Below are 24420 nucleotides of genomic sequence, written 5' to 3'. Positions count from 1 at the left end.
CAATCCTCCCTCTGTGGCCTCCCAGAGTGCTAGGGTTACAGGCGTGAGGCACCTCACCTGGCCAAGGACTGCTCTTTGCTTGTAGAGGCCACCCTAAGAACCTTCCATGTGGCCCACCCCATCTCACTAATGGGTTCTTCTCACCTCACACATCTCTCTGACTTTCTTGCCACCAGCTAGAGAAAACAATTTGCTATTAAAGGGTCAATAGGATTGTTAAGTCCAACTGGACAATCTCCCTATTTTAGAGTCAACTGATTAGCAACCTTAATTAATATACATCAAAAAATCTCTTTTGCCATGTACTATAACAAGATCACAGGAGTAACACCAGGGTTGAAGGTCTTGAGTGCCCTTGTAGCATTATGTACACCATGCTGTGGAAATAAATAATTGCAGTTATTGCAAATAGTGGTGACAACCATAGAAAAGGAAGCCAGGGACTGAGATGGAATGACTGGGTTGATGGGTGAGGGGTTATTTAAGAGTCTACTTTGCTGGCCCCTCCTATGCTATGACCAGTCTCTATATATGGCTAATATGTGCCCTATTGCCACCTCCCTCTGTGGCCTGAAGGACCCTTGGCCCTCATCAGCTCTACACATCTCTACCTCCAGCCCAGGTTTCTGGTGGACTCCTGGTCACTTGCACACAGATGCCTGATGGGCATCTCAAACGTAACACAGCCTCCTTGAAAAGCCCCCCAAAAGCAAAAGCAAAACAAAACCTTATTTTTTTTTTCTTCCAATTATGGTTCAACCAGAGAAAAACTTACATGCTAAATTTTCCTTCCGAACCTGAGCCTCTCCCAGATACTGCCATGTTAGTAACTGGCACCATCTTTTACCCTGTTGCTCAAGCCAGAAAGAGCTATGCTCCATTCTCCCCTTTCCCTCCTATCCGACTGCAGTGTCTCAGCAAGGCCAGCCAACTGGACCTGCCACTGTGCCTGCACCTGTCCTCTTAACTGTATCTCCAGCACTGCCCTAATCTAACCCATCTCTGGTCTACACTTTGGGGCAACTTCCACTCCCCTCACTGATCTTTTCCTTTGTAAGATAGCCTTTTTAAGACAAACAGTTTTATTGAGATATAATTCATGTACCATACAATTCTCATATTTAATGTGCACAATTAAATGGTATTTTGGAATAGTCACAGAGTTGTGCAACCATCACCAGAATCTAATTTTAGAATATTTTCTTCATCACTTCAGAAAGAAACTGTGCCTAACAGTAGTCATGCCCTAAACTTGTCATGCCCCAGGCCCTGGCAACCACTGATCTACTTTCTCTCTCTGGTTTTTACCTGTTGTGGACATCTCATGGAGTTGGATTTGTACAATATATGGTCTTTTATGCCTGCCTTGCAGCTAGTTTGCAAGGCTCATCCATGTTATAGGTAGTTAAGTCTCAGAGCCTCATTCTTTTTTATTTCCAAATAGCATTTCACCATATGGGCATACTATATTCAAATTATCTATCATGCAAGGTATCCTTTTTTTTTCTTTTTCTTTCTATACACTAAGTCATAAACACAGTATATTTTTTCATCCTCACAATTTCTGGGTTGGGTTTTTTTTTTTTTTTTTTTTTTTGAAGCTAGTCAGCCATGAGGATCAGGGTTGGCTAGTGTGAGCTGATAGGCTAGTATATCACTTTCTGCTACTTCTTCCTCAGCCAGAAAGGTCCTTTGCTACCCGCTCTGAGTCTGGAGTACTAGCAGGATTCTTTTGCATTTGAGAACTGCCGATCAGCATTTCTGAGAATCTGTATGAATAACAATATCTCCTTAAGCTGGGTGGGGGCAGTGCCTGGAGTGTAACTCAGGGGTTGGGGTCCATTGCTTTTTTCCAGAAAGAGTCTCTCTGTTGCCCTGAGTAGAGTGCCATGGCATCAGCCTCGCTCACAGCTACCTCAAACCCCTGGCCTCAAGCAATCCTCCCACTTCAGCCTCCTGAGTAGCTGGGACTACAGGCACCCTAGTCTTGCTCTTGCTGAGGTTGGTCTCAAACTCCTCAGCTCAAGTAATCCTCCTGCCTCTACCTCCCAGAGTGCTAGGATTACAGGCGTGAGCCACTGTGCCTGGGGTCCATTCTTGTTGAAGCGACTCCTGCACTCTCTTCTGCTCTCCTCTGTGGTCTGGCCGGAGATTCTCTGGTGGAAAACCTCCAAGTATATGAAATGTGGGAATCCAGTCACATTTGAATCATATATTGATTCGACCAATTTTTATTGAGCACTTGCTGTATGCAAGCATTTGGGATAGGACAGTGAACAAAACATTCTTTTGGGGTAGGGGAGATGGACAGTGAGACAGGAATCACCATCTCCTGACCTTTTTAGGGGAAAAATCATATTCTTCTCCGAGACGTGTAGAGATGTATATCCTTTTACTCCATCCTTATTCGCCCACACCGCCTTGGTTATCATGGAAAAACTGAGACTCTAGGTCAGTCTCCATGACCGGATGAGACAGGACAGGACAGGAGGTATCTTCGAGGGGATATCTCCTGGCATGGGGAGGCCTCGGGTGAAAAATGCTAGCCAGACAGGGATCACTGCCAGGAAATAAATTGATGCCAATCCTAAACTTTGTAGGATTGGGCTGAGAGCGAGAAAATAAGTTCTGCGTTGGATATCGGGCGAGAAAGTGCAGACGGGCCAAAGGCGTGTGTGCGTGAGGGAACCACGCCGATGCCCCGCAGCCACGGCTGGCCCGCGCTCACCCCTCCTCCCGCAGCCTGCTCCCCGCGGGCCCGGGCGACACGGCACTCGGCCGGGCCACACGGCGGGCGGGACCCTGCGGGGGCCGGCGCCTCGGCTCCAGTCCCGGCCGCGCGTGGGTTCTTCGGGGTGACCAGCCCCGCGGGATGGGGCGGATTCCGGGCTGTCCCCACCTCAGGTCGGGGGGCCCACGGCCCGCGGCGGGCCCGGCGGCTCGGGGGCCGGCGACGCCGGGCAGCGGGGGGCGCGGCGCGGCGGGCGGGCGGGCGGGCCGGCCGCGGTGGCGGCGGCGGTGGCGGCGGGCGGGCCGCTCCCTGCTCCGCCTCCCCTGCTCCGCCCTCCCGCGCCCGCTCCGCCCTCCGGCTCGGCGCCCGCCCGCCAGCGCTCCTCGCTCGCTCGCTCGCTCGCTCCCCGGCCCCCATGCGGATGTGACATTTTACGCCGCCGCCATTTTGAGAGCGAGCCGAGCCGAGCCGCCGGGCGCCGCGTCCGCTGCCGGAGCCCCGACGACGACGCCGAGGAGGCGGAGGCCGCAGCGCCCCGAGCGCGGCCGGCCCGTCGCCCGCTCGCGCCGCCGCTTCCGCCGGCCCCAGGCCCCGCAGGCCCGCCGCGGCCGGCCAGGCCTCCCGCCCGCCGCGCCCGGCCCGAGGCGGGGCTGACTCCGCGGCCCCCTCCCGGCCGCCCTCCGCCCCCGGCCGGCCCGCGGCCCCGCAGCCCCGGCCCCGGCCCCGGCGGCGGGAGGCGGGCCCCGCGGCGGCGGCGGCGGCGGCGGCCGCAGCGAGCGACGAGGCCGCCCGGCCCGGCCCGCCGGCCGCCCGCCCGCCTCGGCGCCGAGATTGGGCGAATCGCGAGCAAGTACGTGCGCGTCTCCCTGCCGCCGCCGCCGCCGCCGCCCGCCGCGGGCCGCCCCGGGGCCGCCGCCGCCGACGACGCGCGGGAGGAGGAGGAGGAGGCCGCCCCGCCGCCGTCGCCGCCGCCGCCGCCCGGGCTCGCCGCCGCCGCCGCCCGCCCGCCGGGCCCGCAGCCCCGGCCCCCGGCCGCAGGCGAGGCCCAGGCCGCGGCCGACATGAACCACCAGCAGCAGCAGCAGCAGAAAGCGGGCGAGCAGCAGCTGAGCGAGCCCGAGGACATGGAGATGGAAGGTGAGGCCCGCGGGCCGGCCGCGGCGGGGCCGGGGGGCGCCTTCCATTGTGGCCGGGGGGAGCCGCGGGAGCCACGCGCGGGGCTCGCCATCTTTAACCAGGCCGCGGCGGCCCCGGGCCTCGGCCTGGCCGCCCCAGCCCCGGCCCGGCCCGGCGAGGCTGCACCGTCATGCCGGGCCCGCGGCGGGGGCGGGGGCGGCGGCGGGACCCCGGCCCTGCGCATTGTCCGCACCCCGCGGCCGCCCGGCGCTCGGCCGCCCGGCACAAAGCGCCCGGAGTTGTAAATTAGGGCGCTCCAGCCGCCGAGGCACGGAGGTGTGCTCTCGCTCCTGGCGGCAGCTCTGCCGCCCAGGTCGGGAGGCGGGCTCCGAGGACCGTCCCCTTCCTCAGGCGTCTCGCCGGGCCTGCTGCTGCCTGGTAAGCTCGGGGGACCCTAGACCTCCTCGGCCTCGGGGCTCGCCCGCACCTGCTTCTGTGCGCCTCCCCGGAGGGGCCCCCGGGTCTGCGAAGCGTTCCCCCAAATCGCTTTATAACAGCACTGCCTAGCGTCGGGCTCAGTTTGGGAAACACCTGCAAGGAACGCAGATGTTCTCAGCTTTGCGACTGGCTCAGAGTTGTGACCCAGGCTCTCTGTTTCTGAGTTACCTGTTTTTTCGGGGGAGTTTGGTACCTGGCTGTGTGTGCTGCGGTCAGCATCGGGCCAGGTGCGTGCTTTGAAACTACATGAAAGCCCTATCACACATGGCTACCTGCATCAGACTCAAACCTGACTCTAAAGGTAACTCAGTTTTCTGTCTATGTGGCAGAAATTTTCTAAGGTACTGTTAGTTGGAGATACGAGATCTTGGTTTTAAAAAGATTTGATATAAAGGCGCAGCAAAGGAAGAGTCTTTGATTTGTATTGCTCAAAGCTGAGTAGGTCATGATTGGGAGGCACTTTATTTCATATGGCTCACAGTACTTTAAAGGGCAAAGCCAAAATAGTCTTAGAGTAGTTTTCTTACCCTAGTTAAGAGGTCACACTTTCAAGAGTCTAATGCGGGGGAGGGGGCGCAAGTGAATTTCAGCAAAGAATCTTGGCTTGCATAAATGAATGTAGGCTCTAGAGAAGCGCAGGTCCAGCAGTACTTGTCCTGCAGGGTGGTTACAAGCGTGGGGCGCTGCACACTGGTTGGGAGGAACACTTAACCAAGACTGGTGGTGTTCCCCTGTGAATAACTTACTGCCAGTAAATGGGTGTTCACTGAAAAAATTGCTTACCAGGTTGCAAATGGCAGTGGCTGAGATGCCTGCCATAGGCACTCACCAACAATACTTATCAATGGCAGTACTGGGGGACAGGAGAGTGGAGACCATGCCAAGCACCAGGCTATCTTTTACTTGGCCCCAGCAAGGCAGTAACTTCGCAGAACATCTGGCATGTGTGATTAAACCAAATAGCTGAAGAAGTACATCCTTGAGAGAATTTTGTGTATTCGTTTTATGCCATACTTTGCAACACATCTGAAACATACAAAAAAGAGTTTTCATTTTTCTTTTTGAATAGTACCCTACCAAGACAAAAATCCAGTAATGTGAGCATACTGATTTCTCATGTACATTTTCTTACCACTTACCAAGTGTTTTTGGACAGGAGTTAGAATGAATAAACATGGACATCACTACAGAGTATATTTCTGACACAGAACTGTTTCTTTGGGAAACACCCACGACCACAAGTTTCAAGGGCTTTGCTAAAAGGCTAGAGATTATTGAAGAGTGGTGGAAGAATTTTTTGTTTTTGTTTTTTTTTGTTCTCTTTTTTTTTTCATTTAGTTCCTGGCCAAAGGATGGAAGAATTTTTTTAGAAGGTCCCTTTCTACCCATCCATGCATGCTTTTAAGACTACTTTCTTTTCTTATGAAGTGTTTTTTTAATCATGAAGTTTTATTTCTATATCAAAGTTTGAGTTGCAAAGGTAACCCCTAAGGTCATTAATCTGCAGATTTACTCAGTGTCTCAAATTGGATGGCAAGGGTTTTAGTTACTAATGCAGATTCTTAAGCTTTAACTTGTTTCTTCTGAGTGGGCTTCTACAGAAAGGTACCTGGTTTTGGAGGGCACTGTGATGGCTGTTGACAAGTAGTGCCCTGTGAGCACTCACAGGTGTGTGGCTTAAAAAGCTGCCTATGATGTATGCCATCAATTTCAGCCTTTCCACTCCTAAAATGTGCTAGGCTTATGTATTATAACTTAAGTTCAGAATGAGTGAAAGAATACACTTGTATTGAAAAGCCAGAGGGTGGAGTGGAGTTTAGCGAATATCAACTCTGGTGGGCTTCATATGCCAGGCTGTGAATGGGATCCCGGTTGGAGCTGGTGTTTCACACCTGTTTAGTGTCTTGCCTTAATTCCTATAAATTAAGGCAGCTGGATCTGACCGGCTTGAGGAAGGGAAGGCATGGTAAGTGAGGAGCTTGAGCATCCTGCCCTCCTGGGCAGGGTGGTTTCGAAGGAGGCTGAGAGACTGGTTTGGTTGGTTGGTATTTCCCTATCAGTAGGTCAATGTTAGTTTGTTCTCCTCCTGCCTCTCTCTGTTGGGGTTGCATTTGCTTTGAACTGAACTGTGCACAGCCCTCGTATATCCGCTGGAGAATAGCAATGCTGTGGATTAGTTATTTTAAAAACGACCTGTTCTGAGCAGTTAGGAAACTTACGATGGATGAAGTGCAGAGAGGGAAAAGATGGGATGGGGGTTCTGTTGGCAGCTCCTTGGGCTTGTGGCCACACTCTTCCTGTAAGGCCTGAAGCAGCCGATTGCATGTTTCTAGTTGGAGACAGAGCGATGGAGGTGGTGGCGTTAATAGGTCTGGCTGGGAATAAATTTGCTAGGCAGTTTATTCCCTGTCTAGCTTTGGTGGTCACTGAGGCCTGTGGGCTGAAGGAATGAGTTGCTCAGGTCTCTGCCCTTCCAACACCTAGAGAGGTAGTAGTCTGGTCTGTGGATGCCCTGTTGAATCAACAAAAATTTTCCCGAGGTCTGCCATTTGGTGTGAAGACTCTGATGTTTGTTCCGTGGTGTGTCGGTTCTGCCCATGGGAGCAGTCTGTTTCAGAGTGGAATCTCAGACACAAATGGGCGCGGTGGCTGACTTTTGTACAGCACTCAATCCAGAAGCAAACCAACAAGTCAACTGCAGCTTCTGAGAATTGGTCACTGACATGTATATTTTGTTCCGGGGTGGTGGTGGGTTTCTTTTTTTATTTAACTTGTACATGTAGATGGAGTTTGAAGATACTTTTTCTGCTAAAGCATGTTTGGGGGTGGAAAGTGAGTTCCCTTGCACATGCCCACCTGGATAAACTTGTGCTGTGTATCTTATTTTAGCTGAAATAGAAGATTCCGTTCGAATAATCCCCTAGCAAGGCAAAAATCAAATAACATGAGGATATTGATCTTCCTTACTTAGTCTTAGGTTGGTAAAATTTTTTTGGAAGTTACAAAATGAACATGAACTCAGAACCCAGTACAGGAGAAATTAGGCCAAACCTAGAAACATCTCCCTCTGATGTGACATGTCAGGCTGTGATACAATTTCAGGTCGTTCCCCACAGGCTTCAGCTCTCCTATCCTTTCAGGCTGCCAATCTTCTGATCATCTTTTCCTCTGTAATCAAATAAATGATTGATACCAGCAAATGTGGGAAGGAAGTATACTTTCCGTTTTTTAGATCAGTTTTTTACAAAGGGAGAAAGAGGTCATTAAATTAATATTCATGGTAAGGCAATGTGGTGGCCAAGACAGTCTCTTGTGCTTGGAGTTTGAGTCAGGATTTTGTCATTTAATTGCTGTGTGACCTCATGTATGTTGCTTAAGTTTTTGGTGCCTCAGTTTCTACATCCTGGAAAAGGAGATTGGTCATATAGCTACCTGCCTCGGTTGTTAGATTAAAGTCACCAAGCATGTGTAAAGTGCCAGGCACAGAGTTTGGAGCATAGATGTTCAGTACGTGGTGTTGCTCTGATGGTAAAACCTTTGCAGCTGAGGAAAGAATATACTTAGTCTGAGACTAAAGTGGGGCACACACCACAGGTGGGGCAAGAGATGATTGGTGATATGCAAAAATTTCCTACAGTAATTATAGCCTGATGTGGGTTGGAAAAAAAAACCAACCTCACCTAAGAATTGTTATCCATGAGATCCTGGGTTTGATGTTGCCTAAGTAGGGATTTAAGGTTAAAGATGATAATATTTTGAAAACAATTAATTGGATAACAGGAGTTAAGTGGCTTTGGTGCTTTGTGACGCTGGTGCTGAAGTTTGGTCAGCTCATTATTAGCCTTCTGAGTATTCTTACAGCATTTGTATTAGAGAAATTGGTAGAGTTGAGAATTGCATTGTTGCAAGGAAGCCAGGTCACTGTGCCTCTAGGCTTTGGGAGTCGGCCTTGAATTCTTCTGTCTGGATCCCTGCATCCCCTTACCAAGCCCATTTTGTTTTTCCAGCCACCACCTTAAAGGAGGCCCTTGTGGCCTCATGTTGGAACTATTGCAACAGCCTTCTTACTGTGTTCTGCTTCCACCCCGCCTGAACCCCACGCAGCTATGATAACTGGTTGCCCACAGAATTCTCTGCCCTGTCACTCGTTGCCCTGCTTAGAACTAGGACTCAGATGTCCTGAAGGCACGTTGCCAAGGTCCTTAGGATGGTCCCAGCCTCCTTTGTGCTACCGGCCCCCAGCACACATGCAGGTGTGTAGATGGCAGCCGCCTCTCCTACAGGAAGACAGGACATACCAGGACAGTGGTTCAAGACCACATTCATGTGCCCCCTTTCTCCTCTTTGTGGTCGCCTCAGCCACTTGCCTTGCAGAAGAGCCTTGCGACTTTTGGCCCCAGCTGCTATTTTTGCCTGTGGGGGCCGAATCTGTGTACCTGACTTTCCTCACCGTTGGACTGTTTGCTCTGAAGATGACCATGTTAGGTTCCTTTTTTTTTTTTAAATGTGTTTGTGAGAGCTACTCACTCAGGAAACACCTTTTCAATGAACTCAGCTAAACAGTAATACAGGAGGTGGCTGGCTGGCAAGGTGGCCCTGTGAAAGAGAATGCTGAAGTCATAAAACAATATTGCTTTGATGGCTGCTAATTTAGTTTTATTGCTTTTAACGTTAACGCTCTGGCGCTTTTTTGATCCTTTTGGAAGGAATAGCTTGTTTTTCAGACAAGGACATTGATAGGTCTTCATAAATTACTGAAGGTTTCTGTTGAGTATTTTTAAAATGTATTTTTGTTTCTGGTTTTTTGGGATGAGTAATAGGTAGCATGGCTATTTCTGCTTGACTTCCAAGGCAAAGAAATTTAGCCCTGGAGAACAAGATCTGTAACAAGGCATTTCTTGACATGTACCATGATAGAGTTGAATGTTAAAATGTCACCTGCTTTATAAACTACTTGTTCTGAAGTAATTTGGACTTAAGAAAGTTGGAGGAAGCAGGATTTTAAGTGTCATGCGTAGGCATGAAAGTCAGTTATGCCATTTTTCTAGTAAGTTAACACATGCCTTGGCTAATGAGAAGTCAGGTGTGTTGAAATTCTTTTTTTTTTTTTTTTTTTTTTTGAGACAGAGTCTCGCTTTGTTGTCCAGGCTAGAGTGAGTGCCGTGGCGTCAGCCTAGCTCACAGCAACCTCAAACTCCTGGGCTCGAGTGATCCTTCTGCCTCAGCCTCCCGGGTAGCTGGGACTACAGGCATGCGCCACCATGCCCGGCTAATTTTTTTTTTATATATATATCAGTTGGCCAATTAATTTTTTTCTATTTATACTAGAGACGGGGTCTCGCTCTTGCTCAGGCTGGTTTTGAACTCCTGACCTTGAGCAATCCGCCCGCCTCGGCCTCCCAAGAGCTAGGATTACAGGCGTGAGCCACAGCGCCCGGCCTTGTGTTGAAATTCTTGAAGAGAAGCAGGTCTGCTAAGGGTTGGCAATTTAAATTTTTATTTGGAAGTTGGACACAGTAGTTAGAAGGTTTCTTATGTAGGGAATTACACCGACCAGAGCAAGAGCGGGATGCTTCCAGAACTCTGGATACTCCAGAGAGTGAGACCAGCTGGATCCCAAAGTGGGAGGGGAAGAGGGACACCTGGGAGAACCCCTCCTGAGAAGTAGTGTCGAGGCTCCTACCTTGTTCTGCTATAAGAAGGGTAGGGGATGGCTGAGGCCACTGGGGTTGCAGTGAGTGGGTGGACAGAGGGACGGCTGATTGCCTGGTGGGGATTGGGCTGTCGCTGTGCTCTACCTATTGCTGTGTTCCGCCAGTTCAGCTCTTAGGTCAGCCCCTGACGGGTGGAGACCACGGTTCTGAGATCACAGCTGTTAATAGTCACAGAGATGCTCATGTGTTCTTTGAAAGGAGCTCAGGTATCTGACAGGAGCTTAACATTCAAACGTTTGAAAACTGTGAGTGTTGTATTCCAGTCTTAGGGTGGTGGCCGTTCATTCAAGTTATCTGTTAATAGAAGGAGGCTCTCTTGTGAAACCAGAACAGTTCTGTGTGATTTTTCTGGCCTGCCTCAGAGTATTCAAAAACCCAGGTCCCCCAGTTTGGGTTTCACACCAGTAACTAAGGTTTCCTTACATCTTGACACTGGGAAGGCAGTGTCCTGTGTTATGTAGCAACTGCCAGAATAGCTGTCTAGCTCTCGCAATAAGCTGTTCAGCTGGTACCTGGTTTGGGAGACACTGTGCGAGTTGGGTAGGGTGCCGTGTGTCATGGGATGCTTGATCACATCCCAGGGTGTAGCTGCAGGTGTGTGGGTGGTGATCTGACTTCTCTTTGCTGTCCCTCCTGCCACCCTATTCACAGCGCCTTCAGAAAGAGTTGAGGGACCTGTTTGCAGGAGAAACAGGTGGTATTACCCTGAATGTGTCTGAGAAAACCTTGCCACACCACAGCCCTATATATATATACATATAGATAGATAGATATTTAATTATTTTTATCTTTATACTTTTTTTTTTCTTTTTTTTTTATACTTTTTTTTTCTTAGCAAAATTTTAGCGTTGTAGGAAGGAATGCAGCCCCTTATATTAATGAAAAGGCTGTGGGCCATTGACCTGCAGTTGCAAGTACATTTCATCAATATGACTTTGGGGGAATACATTATATTTCAAGACTGTAAATTGGCCCTGCGAGATTGCTGTTTTAAAACAAGCACATGGACTACTCCTTGACATGTGTATGTGATTACACAGACCAGCTCCTTTGTAAGTAGTATGGACCAGGTCATTCCAAGCGCTTGCTTCTTCTAGTTGCTAATTTATATCAGCTTAGAGCAGAAATTGTTCATTCAAGCAAAATGTGTCTGGAGTGGTTAATAACATCCTTAAGTCCAAGATGCTGTTTTATAGCCATCCTAGATACTTAATAAGAACTCTTCCCAAAAGGATTCTTACTGTCACTCTTTTCTCTTATGTCTTGAACTTGTGAGGAGGAAGAGGGTAGAATTGCTCGACCTCAAGAATGCCTCCAGAGAACTGGCTGGTGGTGAGGATTGCTGTGGCCTCCTTGGGCATCCAGCCTTTGAGATGCCCCCAGCACAGCCCTGTGGTGGCCACAGGGCTGCTTCTCCTGCTGTGAGGTCCTGCCCGGGCTAGCCAGGCGGGAGTCCACACTGCTCTGAAGCAGTCCAGCCTTCTGCCTATAGTGATGAGCACAAAGGGAGTGTTTTCCTACTTTAGACCCATGTTGCTCCTCAAAGCTACTCATTTTCATGCTAAGGACGAGGGGAGTGACGTGGGCTAGGAAGATTAAGAGTTTAACCCTTGCACTGTGCGATTATGGCAACTGCCAGCGACATGCAGTGATTTAAGTTTAAAATTTAAAAATTCCTCGCTTGACTAGCCAATGGTCAGTAGCCAATGTAGTCCTGACATTGGACTGTCACCTCATAAAGTTTTTTTTTTTTTTTTTGAGACAGTCTCACTCTGTTTTCCGGGCTAGATTGCTGTGGCTGTCAGCCTAGCTCACAGCAACCTCAAACTCCTGGGCTCAAGCAATCCTGCTGCCTCAGCCTCCCGAGTAGCTGGGACTACAGGCATGTGCCACCATGCCCAGCTAATTTTTTTCTATATTTAGTTGTCCAGCTAATTTCTTTCTATTTTTTTTTTTTTTTTTTTCTTTTAGTAGAGACGGGGTCTTGCTCTTGCTCAGGCTGGTCTCAAACTCCTGAGGTCAAAGGATCTGCCTGCCTCGGCCTCCCAGAGTGCTAGAATTATTGGCTTGAGCCACTGTGCCCATCCACCTCGTAAAGTTTTGTTGGCCAGAGCTCACCTAACTGGCCAAGAAAACTGGCTGAATTCTCACTTAGAAGGTGTTTCTGGTAGCATTAGGGTCCCATTGAATGTTGGAGAGGTACGTGTATCCTGGAGAAACACAATTAAAATGAGTAAAAGCATTGGAAACTTGCAGATACATGGTTCTCAGGCAAACCCTAAATAGCAGTGCTTCCTGCATTCGTGGTGAAGGAACGAGTTTTTCAAATTTTCAGTCCATCATGGATATTACTGTCCATGTTAGAAATACAGTGCAAACAAATTATTTGAGATAAAACAGACATGTAAAAATACAAGCCCCAGATTATGAAATTCAACTAATGTAAAATTACATTTTAGCAGTACAATTATACTTAGAAAAACATACGTGGGAAGAAAGAAAAGAATTGCAGAAAGTGTGCATGTTCATAGAAAGTATGTATAGGTGATTAGTATAAAGAATCACTATTACATGTGTAACTTTGTTATTCCACCAGTGATAACTGAGAAGAATTTTGCATGAAAAAGCAATTGTTCGCATTAAAAGTCTACATTTACACTTCAGTAAATTTCTTTGCAGGGCACTGTGGCTCATGCCTATAATCCTAGTGCTTTGGGAGGCTGAGGCAGGAGGATCGCTTGAGGCCAAGAGTTCAAGACCAGCCTGGGCAACATAGTAAGAATGTTTCCCTAAGGAAAATTTAAAAAGCTGATTGTGGTGGCACACATTTGTAGTCAAGCTGCTCTAGAGGCTAAGGCTGGAGGATCATTCTAGGTCAGGAGTTTGAGGTTACAGTGAGCTATGATTGGGCCACTGCACTCCAGCCCAGGTGACAGAGCAAGACCCTATCTCTAAAAAAAAATTAAAGAGTACATTTTTTCTAATACTTCATTTCTGTAGACAGCTTCGACAATTTTTCCTATAGACTTACTAAATTATCTTCCATTGAAGGAAGTGGGTTCTGGGTTTTATCTACTTTTGGGTTAGAGTTAACCAGCTAATCTGAAATACACAGGCCGTAATTGGTCCCGTGGCACATGACCGAATGTAGTCATGCCTTCAGAAGCACGGACACCAGTTTGACAGCCGCTGAACACACACTGGATGTGGCAGCAAAGCCAGACTTCTTAAAAGTATCTAAAGCTGATTCTCCCTTTCTGCTAGGCTCTGAGAGAGGCACCTGTTTGAAGCCTCTGCATGGAGCAGGGCAGTGTCGGGCATCTTTTGTCACCCCCACTCACTTTGCTTGTGTGTCTTCATTTCCTCCTGGTCATCGCTCGCTCCTGACTGTTGTGGCCCCGCAGTGATCTTGCTGTGGTGCCCACGGGGCCCGGTGCAGGCTCTTGTCCCTTAAGCACCTCCAGGCTGGCACTTACTTGTGGTCCCTGCCTTCCACCCCACCCCCACGAGGTCCTCAAGAGAGCCAAGGAGCCCGGGTGCAGGAGCAAGGGAGGGGCAGCTGCGCTGTGAAGGAAATTCTTATGCAGGGAAGGTGACCCAGCTGAGTTTGAAAAGGGGGGGTGTTGTCAGGTGTGAGTGGGTAGAGTAGCACAGTGGGTTGGGGGACCGCCAGTGTCTGACTAGGGGTTTAGGGTTTGTGCTGTGCAGGTTGTGTCCATGTCCTGAGCCCCGGAACCTGTGAATAAGCTACAATACATGGCGTAGGGGCTTTGCAGATGTGATTCAATCCAGGATCCCTAGGTGAGGAGGTCGTCATGTGTTAGTCTGTGTCATCCATGTGAGGAAAGACTTGGCTGGCTCCTGCTGACATTGAAGATGCATGGGGGAGCCCAGGAATGCAGGTGGCTTCTGGGAGCTGGAAAAGCCAGGGAAACACACATTTCCCACTAGAGCCCCCAGAAGGGACATAGCCCTGTGGTCACCGGGATTTTAGCCCAGTGAAAACCCAGTGCAGACTTCTGGCTTCCACACTACTCTCTGAAATAGGCACAGCATCCAACCCATTTTATAGCAGAACAAAACAAGGCACTGAGCAAGTTACACAACTTGCCTGAGGTCACCCAGAGCAAGTGGCAGAGGTGAGATTGGAACCCACGTAGTCTGGCTTCACAGCCATGTGCGATTGGTAGCCTACAGTAGACGGCATTGGCCATAAGTAGCCTTTCCTGGTTTTTTATTTAAACACCTTGCTGTCTTCTCCCATGTTTCTCACCACCCCAAAGTGGTAAGCTGCAGTTGGGCTTCCTCGTCTGGAGGTTTTCATGTGGTTCACCACATGCTTTGCATATAGAAAGTAGCCCACTGGCAGATGAGGCTGAGGCCACCAGGGCCCAGCAGCAAGTGGAATATGGGGTAGCATAAAAAATGAGAAAGTACAACATGCTGGTAGGTTTCTTCCTTTGTAAGTCGGGTATTCAGTAACAGATTTTAATAAGATCCTGAGCTGAAATGAATCATCCCTAAAGCAAACCATCCTAGGCTCTATGTATCAATAGCTCAGAGTATATGGAGAAATTGAAATGTGAAAAGGACGACTATTGTCAGCTGGGCTGGGGCCTTGGGAAGTTAGTTTCAGAGTTCCCTGCTCTGTAGATGAACAGGGTTAAGTATTGGGCCTCATGGAGGTAGGTCCTGGAGTAGTCCCATCCCCCCACCACCCTCCCCATTTACACATGAGCAGACTGCAGCAGGAGCCCTCTGCAAGCCCACGGGGTTGCTGCCTGAGCCTGGCTGGCACAGTGGGCAAGCCCCTGCCAGGCGGGCTGTGTTCTCTCTGAAGCTGTGACCAGCTGGGCTGGGCCCGTCCTATCGCCTAAATCACCTACTTTCTTTCAGCAGCAGCTTTCACAGGTGGAAGGAAAACTGGGTCAGAGGTACCAGAGCCTCAGGATTCCTTAACTGGGCAGAGGTTGGAAGAAATTATGTGACTTCAAAGGCCAGTCTCCTTGCTTCATTGACTTCTAGCTAGCTATGTGGTATTTATGTGGCATATTTTGAATATTTTCCTTTTGGGCCTTGTTTCCTGACAGTGAGTGTTAAAGATAGGGGCCGGGCGTGGTGGCTCACGCCTGTAATCCTAGCACTTTGGGAGGCCGAGGCGGGCGGATTGCTCAAGGTCAGGAGTTCGAAACCAGCCTGAGCGAGACCCCGTCTCTACCAAAAATAGAAAGAAATTAATTGACCAATTAAAAATATATATACAAAAAATTAGCCGGGCATGGTGGCGCATGCCTGTAGTCCCAGCTACTCAGGAGGCTGAGGCAGTAGGATCACTGAGCCCCAGAGATTGAGGTTGCTGTGAGCTAGGCTAACGCCACGGCACTCACTCTAGCCTGGGCAACAAAGTGAGACTCTGTCTCAAAAAAAAAAAAAAAAAAAAAAAAGATATATAAAAGATACATATCTTCATAGACAATAGTTTGTAAAGCGACTGTAGCAGCCTAAAACTATAGCAGTACTACTGTTTTAAATACAGAAATCTTTACTTGGTTGGACTTTAGTCTTTGCCTATTAAGTCAGTGATTCAGGAAAGCGTAAATAAATGTGGCTTTTTGATATTATTTGTTTTCTGAATGTCCCTGCCACTCACACGACACAACATACAAGAGCTGTGATTTCTTCTGCATCAGATGGGTGATTACGATCAGTGTACAGATAGTGGATTGAACTGTTATTTATTGGTCATCAATTTGTGTGTGTGAGGTTCTGCTGGGAAAAATAAGATGGAAGACTCACGTTCTGGCCCCGTGAACTGGCAAGTGTCCACACAGCACAAATGATGACATATGGTTACCTGAGCAGGTAACTGTTACGGGTTGGTCAGTGAGAAGATAAGTGACCCTCGGGTGCCCTTAGTCAGGAAGACATAATCCTTGAGGTGATTGGTTGAGTGAGCTTCAGAATGCAATGCGGCCAGTGACAACTGCTCCTGTCTCCCGGACACTTAGCAGTGCCGAGTTGGTGACAGGCAGGGCTGGGAGGGGCCCCCCCCCCAGTACTGTGGGAAATGTGATGCTAAAAGCAAGATCCCTGCCCGAAGTGTGAAAAGTTTTCAGGAGTATTCTAAAGTTGGGGTTATTAATTAATTACCCTGGGATATAGAGAGAGGAAGAATTAGCATTACAAATGTAAAAGTTTTCTGTGAGTGATTTCTGTTGGCAATCAGAGGGTTTTATTTAAAATTTCTATTTTGATGAAGTTAAGTCCTATAACTTTTATAAAAGTTATTTTATTTTTTTATTTTTGGAAGCAGGGACTAGCTTTGTTGCCCCGGGCCAGGGGGTGGAGGGGTTAGAATATAGAAAACCAAGCAGTGTCATCTGTAATAATTTAGGAATAAGGTTCCCCAAACTGTGGGGGGCAGCATGGTGCATACATGCTGGTGATGTATGCCTTAGGCACTGGGCAGTGTGGGTAACAAAGACGAAGAAGTGACTGGGAAAAGCCAGCAGGACACAGGCTGTGGGGAAGCAGGGAGGCTTGGTGAGGAAGTGGGACTTGCAGTGGGCATGAAGGCTGGTTAGGGTTTGAATTGGAGGGAATTTGAGGAGGGTGCCAGAGGCAAAGGTTCCGGGTGGATGAAAATAGAGGTGCCACCTTTTGGTTTCCTGGACATATCCATTTGTTGTAATGACTACATTGTCCTGTGTTTCCTTGCCTTTTCTTTGCCATTAGACTTTATGCCTTGATCCAAAGTTTCTCCCTACCAAGTAAAAAAAAAAAAAGCATTTTTTATATTTGAGTTTCAATCAGACAGGAATGTGCTATAATGTTAAATGCCAATTAACCTTAATTTTACCTGGTTTGGTAACAATTAAATGGTTAGATTTGCATCTTCCTTTACTGATTGATAAAATGTGCTAGTAATCACCATGATTTTAAAAATAACTTCATTGAGATATAATTCACATACCGCAATTCACTGATTTATAATATAAAATTTAGTGGTTTTGGTATAGTCACATTTGTGTGACTTTGAATGCAATTTAAGAACATTTTTATTCCCGCAAAAGGAAACCCTGTATCCATTAGCAATCACTCCCCCCACCCAAGCCCTAGCAAACACTAATGTATCTAGGGATTGGCCTATAATGAATCTGGCTGCCCTTACATAGTGTAGCATAAGGCCTGAAAATTCATCCATGTTGTAGCATTTATTTATTGCTTTTTTGGGGAAAAAAAAAAAAAACAACAAAAAACTTTTTTGAGACAGTTTTTCTCTGTTGCCCAGGCTGGCGTACATTGGCGTGATCGTAGCTGACTGTAACCTAGAACTCCTGGGCTCAGGCGATCGATCCCTCTGCCTCAGCCTCCCCAGCCTTGGCCTCCCATAGTGCTGGGCACTACAGGCGTGAGCCACTGTGCCCGGCCCATTCCCTTGTATTGTAGAATAGTAATCCATTGTGTGAAGAATCTCACTGTGATGGTATACTGGATTGCGAAAGGTGTGCAGGTTCCCATGAATGTGTCATCTGCAATAGGTTTTACTCAGTAGTTTTTAAGGGGACTTGAACTTTTTTACTGTTAGGGTATGCTTCACCACTAATTTGAACAAACTTGGTGGTCAGGGGAAATGTGAGGAATCAGTGTCAGTTTGTTCCATCAGTGGCTGAACCGCTGGGACATGATTACAGATGAGGGGTTATTAAAGGGATTTTAACAGACACAGCTGTGTGAAGCTGGTTACATATCTGAAGCTGGAGCTTAGGTCCACAGGGAATGCTGTCCGCAGGGAAGGTAGGGTATAAGCAAGGCTGAGCTGCACGCCATCTGCATGAGCCTCTAGCTGCAGCAGTGAAGCTGGTACTGTTCCACCCAAAGTAAAAGGCCCAGAAGGCAGAGAACCCGCAGGCAACTGGGGATGTGGCTGCATACTTACTCTCACCCGCCAGATTGCACAGAAGTGTCTCAGGAGTGGGAACTGTGCAGGGAGGGGCGTGTCACTCCTGTTTTACTCGGGCAGCACCATATAAATCTGCTTATCAGTCATGTCTCTGGAACAGGCAACCCTTTGATGTTGGGGTGCTGTTTGTACTCCTAAAACTTAAGACCCCAAAGAGCTTTCAATTAGCTGGGTTATATTTACTGTGAGTTACCATATTAGAAATTAAGACCAATCTCAAGTATTTATTCATTAACCAGCACATGGTAACGCAAATAACATACTTTTTATAGAAAATTATTATCTAAAGTGGGAGGAATGACATTGTTTTGCATTTTTGCAACTTTATTGTCCAGCTTGATGGAAGACTATTTCTGCTTTCACTCATTTGCAATGTGATTTTAGTTAAAATACAAAGAAAACCCAGTCTTGCAGTTAGAAATGGGGACACTATTTTAGTAGCCTTCTCAGGTAATTGTGGCTATTTGATACAACAGTGAAACAAGTGGTAGTTTAATAAAGGTTAATTGCAAAGTGGAATCTTTTCTTACTCTATTACATTAAAATTCATTGGTGTATCTTGTACTTTGAATGGATCTTTTCTAGTATCATTCATTGCTCACTTGGAAATATTGATTGACTGAGTTATTAAAAAAATTGAGTTAACATGCCCCAAACATCGACGTTGTTGTAAAAACCTCCGTGTTGTTTGCTCTGTAGGTGAGAATTTTCTGTTTGTTGGTCGAATGGTAATGACCAGCAGCGTGGTGGCCACCTCTGCACCTGCCGGTGCGTGGGGGCGGGGTGCAGGCTAGTGGTCACAGACTGCTGTAGGTTATTTGTCATCCCTGTGTCATCTCTGAAGTGCTGGGAAAATCTTCTGCTGATTGTTTAGTGTTTTTTTTTTTTTTTTTTTTTTTTTTTGAGACAGAGTCTCACTTTGTTGCCCAGGCTAGAGTGAGTGCCCTGGCGTCAGCCTAGCTCACAGCAACCTCAAACTCCTGGGCTCAAGCAATCCTCCTGCCTCAGCCTCCCGAGTAGCTGGGACTACAGGCATGTGCCACCATGCCAGGCTAATTTATTCTATATATTTTTAGTTGTCCAATTAATTTCTTTCTATTTTTAGTAGAGACGGGCTCTTGCTCAGGCTGGTTTCGAACTCCTGACCTCAAGCAATCTTCCTGCCTCAGCCTCCCAGAGTGCTAGGATTACAGCGTGAGCCACCACGCCCGGCCTGATTGTTTAGTTTTGGATAGCTTTTCCTGCTGTTGAGTCTTGAGAACTCTATGTATTTGGGATACAAGTCCTTGGTCAGACATGTGATTTGCAAATGTTTCCTTCCAGTCTTTAACATGCCTGTTTATTCTCTTAACAGCATCTTTCTGAAGCAAAAGCCTTTAATTTTAATGAAGTATAGTTTGTCAAAACATTTTTTTTTTGTCTCGCTTTTGGTATTATGGCTAAGAAGGCCCCCCTCAACCCCATGTGACAGATTATCTCTGTATTTTCTTCTAAAAGTCTTATATCTTTACATTTCATGCTGAGTTATTTTTGTAAAAGGTGTTTGGTTTAGTTAGGTTTTGGTTTTTTTCCCAGCCTACAATGTCCAGTTCTTCCTATGCTGTCTGTTAAAGCGATTGTAGAATGAACTTTATTGCAGAATAATAACATTAATTTAGCAGATAATTGAGTTTTTAAAACACCAAATGTTTTCCTGCAGAAACTTAAACTTGTGCCTCAGTGTAAGAAATAATGCTTGTATATATCTTTGGGCATGTATGCTAATTTTTTTTGGAAAGGACTTTTGAAAATCATTTCAAAATGAACAAAAGGATGTTTGAGATTTTGATTTTGATACATACTAGTTTGAGAGGAATGACTTTAAGTATAAAGATTTATGTTCCAGACAGCCGTTTGACACCACCCATATTGTGAGAGCCTCAGTATCATTGGGCATTTCCAATATTTTTCACTGTTAATCTGGTAGATGAAAAATAGTGTCTCATATTCATTAGGGAAGTTGAACGTATTTGTCGTTTGTATTTCTTACAAATTTCTCCTTTCTTGTAGTTGTGTTGTTTCTTCTTGAATTATAGGGACTCCGTTTATTCTAGATGTTAGTCTTTTGGCTGTTACGTGTTACAAGTTCTCATCTAGTTGGCGCGCATCCTTTGTCCCGCAGCTTCTGAGAAGCTGTGTCCCCACCAAACAGGCCAGGACTTCCTTTCCTGCAGCACTTAGGTCACGCAGCACGTGTTAGCAGATAGTCCCATTTCTTTTTTCTTTTTTGGCAAGCATAAAAATGAGGTTTATTGAGGAGAGAAAGATGAGATTATAGGGCAAGAGCGAGATACAGGCTTACAGAGCATGACACATACACCACAGATGACAGCTGGACCCGTTGTCATAGCAGAGGGAGAGGGAAAGGAAAGGTGCAAAAAGGGACTTGGTTATGGTCTGCATCTTGTTTTATAGTGACTGGTCCTATTTCTTCTGTGAAACAGACCTTACATGTAAAAGCGATGCAGGCGTAGCTGCGAGGCCTACCGTCATGCGGTGGTTGGCACCCCTCCCGTGCCCAGCACAGCGCGAAAACCAGTTGTCGGTGTTTGTGGGCAGACACGATTGGTAGTGAGGATGATCTCTGGGGAACGGATGATTTTGCATAATAAAACCAAACTGTAAGCCCCAAACAAATAATTTTATTTAAGGAACACAAATTATATGTAGCCTTCTTTGGGGGTTTGTTTTCATATAACTGATTTAAATCAGGATTATTTCAGTACAGAGCAAACCGTCAAGTTTTAATGCAGCGGGTCTACTTGACTGGGGGGATGGGCTGAGTAGTAAGGGGGGCAAAAACCCTCGCCACGTCCTACAGAACAGCAGAGGAGCTTGCAAGGAGACTCGGCACGTGTAAGGTTAGGACAGACGCGATTGTTGTGACCAGACGGGTGTGGGGTGGCATCAGGCCCACGTTCTGGGACGATCTCAGGTCTGGCAGTTCACAGTGCTACCCAGGACATGGTGGCTTCTGCTCCAGTCTGTGGGGTACCAGCTGGGATGGAACGTGTTAGAATGAGATAAAGAAGCTGTCCCGTGTCCACCTTGGCCCTGTCCACCTTCCCTCTCTGCCTTTCCCCTGTTCCTGCTCCTGTTGCGGTTCGCTCTACCTAGAATTTGCTTCTGTGGAATCTCTGCTCAGCTGGCTGCTTTTCCTTCTGTGGTCTCTGCCCAGATGTCTTCCTCCACGGCTGATGAGACATGTTCCAGCCCTGTGGCCTGGCACACGGTGCTGAGACCCCTCCATTGCTCTTATCACCCCCTCCCGTCAGCCCCTCCCACCCCAGTAAGCACAGGAGACCAGGGGAGGTGTCTGTCCAGCTCCCTGCTGAACCCCAGGGCCGGGCCCTGCCCAGCCTGTGGCGTGTGCAAGGTGCTGGGCAAGCTGGTTGACCTGAGATGGCAGGAACCTCGTTCCTCCTGTTGTCCTTGTGCCCCTGCCACTTCCTCGCCCGCTGGCTCCCCGTCCTCGTCCTCGTGGGTAGCACTGCATTCCAGCAGCCCAACCAGAAACAGCATTCTTTTATCTCCCAAGTCATTCCTGCCTGGAAAAAGAAATGTATTAGTCCATGGAGTAATTAACTCCAACTCTTCTTTGATAGAGTTGGTAACGTAATTGCTGAAAAATAGGGCATCCCACTCTTTGGGGTATGAGCGAAATCCTTAGTAATGTAATGGTTATGGCTGCTTAGAAAGGACCTTCTTTAATTTTTTATTTATTTATTTTTTTGAGACAGCGTCTCACTCTGTTGCTCCGGGCTAGAGTGCCCTGGCGTCGGCCTAGCTCAAAGCAACCTCAAACTCCTGGGCTCAAGCGATCCTCCTGCCTCAGCCTCCCAAGTAACTGGGACTGCAGGCATGTGCCACTATGCCCAGCTAATTTTTTCTGTATATATTAGTTAGCCAATTAATTTCTTTCTATTTATAGTAGAGACGGGGTCTCGCTCTTGCTCAGGCTGGTTTTGAACTCCTGACCTGGAGCAATCCGCCCGCCTGGGCCTCCCAGAGTGCTAGGATTACAGGCGTGAGCCACCGCGCCCGGCCAGGACCTTTTTTTAAAAAAATATATTTTTACTTTATTTTCTTTTATCTTCCATCCCTCATCATTTCCTTTTGGACAAAGGACCTTTTTTTTTTTTTTGAGACAGCGTCTTACTATGTTATCCAGGCTAGAGTGCAGTGGCCCCATCATAGCTCACTGCAGCCGCCAACTCATGGGCTCAAGCGATCCTCCTACGACAGCCTCCTGAGCAGCTGGAATTACAGGTGTGTGACCCACACCGGCTAATTTTTGTGGTTTTCTTCTTCTTTTTTTGTAGAAATGGGGGTCTCGCTATGTTGTTCAGGCTGATTTTGAACTCCAGGTCTAAAGTGATCCTCCTCCTGCATCAGCCTCAAAGTGCTGGGAGTACAGGCGTGAGCCGCCATGCCCGGCCAGAAAGGATCTTTAGTGGTTATTTTTGAAACACAGTTGAAGCTTCCCACTTAGGGCCTAGTTTGCTTCCATGAGGTTTCTGGTGCCTAGTCAGGCACAAAGGGCGTGAGGGCCGGGGAGTGTTTGGGGTGTCCTCATGGCCCGTGGGTAGTACCATCTTTGTGACTGGGGTGGCAAGATTGTTGGCAGGCAGGGTCCTTGTTCCCTGGGCAGCACACCCCCCCCCCCATGGCTGTGGGGCGTGGTCAGCCATGGGGCCCTGGTTCTGGAAGGGAGAAAGGAGCGTGTTTTAGACCTCAAGTGGGAGCAGCAGTAATCCTGACGTTATTATGTCTTTTAAGAACTGCCCCTTCATTACCGCCAGGTTCTGTTCCAGGCACTTACCTGCGGCCCAGCTTCAGCTCTGCCTTACTTAGTAGAATCTCCCCGAGGGGACTGTGGCTCACCCAGTTTCTGGTCTTTCCCACACGACACTGGAAATTGGCTCTCAGGTTTGGTCACTCACCGGCTCTGGGTTGCCACTGCCCAATGTCTGTGGCTGCCTAGGAAGTGCACTGGCTCCCACCTCCTCCTGGTGCAGGGCACAGTCGCCTCTGCTCCCCTGCCTGCCCCGCTCCTGCCCTCGGTTGCCTGATCCCGCTGGGATCCCATCTCTCTCTGACGGTGGCGCCCAGCATCGTGGGTGTTCTTAGTACATCTCCTGCCTCTCATTGTGTTAAAGAACTGGAGCCGTTCTGTGCTGTGTGTGCAGCAGGAGGCTGCTCAGTCAGGTGAGGGACTGTTGAGCCTTTTGGTGGCGGTGTGGTTCTTGCTAGCTGCTACTGCACAGAGCATGGCTGACTACTTGCAGACGCCAGGTATGTTTGAGAAATAACACCTGGTGATAAGGTACACAGAAAGGCAGCAGGATGGAAGTCATGGGACAGAAAGGTAGCATCGTTCAGAGTGGTCAAAACAAATAAAGAGACTAGTAACAGTCATGTGTAGGGGAATAATTGAATAAATCATGACATAATGATTTACAGGTATTGAAAAATAAAATAGGCCGGGCGCTGTGGCTAATACCCATAATCCCAGCACTTGGGGAGGCCTAGGTGGGAGGATCACTTTAGATCAGGAGTTCAAGACCATCCTGGGCAACACAAAAATAGGAAAATTAGCCGGCATGGTGCCTGTAGTCTGAGATACTGCGAGGCCTAGGAGTTGCAGGGAGCTATGACACCACTGCTCTCTGCTGTGGTGACAGAGCAAGACCAGGTTGTCTCCTAAAGAAAACCAGGAACTGTAAACCTTTATTTGTAATATCCCCAATGTCAGAACAAGCCAGATGTCAGCAGGTGAATGGTCAAACAGTGATGCATGCCTACCATGAAATCCTACTTCGCAATAAGAAAGAACAACTTGTCACCCACTGTATTTTCATTATATAACATCCTTTATTATTTTTTTTTAAATTTTTTACTTCTATATCCAGTGGCAGCAAATATATAACATTGTTGAAATGGCAGGTACAGAGATGGGGGACTGACGGGGTTTGCCAGGGACTTGGGGGAGCTCCCCTAATGAAGGAGGTGGGTGTGGTTGCCAGAGTGCACCCCGAGGAATCCTTGTGATGCTGGAACCGCTCAGTGTCTTGACTAGCAGTGGACACAAACTTACACGTGTAATAAAATTGCCCAGAGCTTAAACACACAAATGAGAACAAGTAAATATGGAGAAATCTTAATAGGATTGGTGGGATTATGTCAACATCAGGATCCTGTTTGTGATACTGTGTATTGCAGTTTTGCAAGATGGTGCTGCTATAAGGAGAAACTAGGAAAAGGGGACACGATCTCTGTACAGTCATTCCTTTGCATTTGTGGGTGATTGGTCCAGAACCCTTCATACCAAAACCCACAGATGCTCAGGTCCCTTATAA

The 24420-nt window shown here is 47.9% G+C and overlaps 1 protein-coding gene across 1 annotated transcript in view; it reads left to right on the top strand.

The window, feature by feature from the left end:
* The first annotated feature begins 3735 nt into the window (after window positions 1–3735).
* The window catches only part of USP7 (ubiquitin specific peptidase 7), a 59393-nt gene continuing 38708 nt past the window's right edge, over window positions 3736–24420 (top strand). Inside the window, exon 1 of the mRNA XM_012785231.3 lies at window positions 3736–3868. Coding sequence (XP_012640685.2) covers window positions 3793–3868 — 76 coding nt within the window. The 5' untranslated portion in view covers window positions 3736–3792. The remainder of the gene's footprint in view (window positions 3869–24420) is intronic.

The sequence above is a fragment of the Microcebus murinus genome, chromosome 19, assembly GCF_040939455.1.
Source record: "Microcebus murinus isolate Inina chromosome 19, M.murinus_Inina_mat1.0, whole genome shotgun sequence".
NCBI classification, from domain to species: domain Eukaryota; kingdom Metazoa; phylum Chordata; class Mammalia; order Primates; family Cheirogaleidae; genus Microcebus; species Microcebus murinus.
The sequence above is the reverse complement of the archived record's forward strand: the minus strand, read 5'-3'. Positions and strand labels throughout refer to the sequence as shown.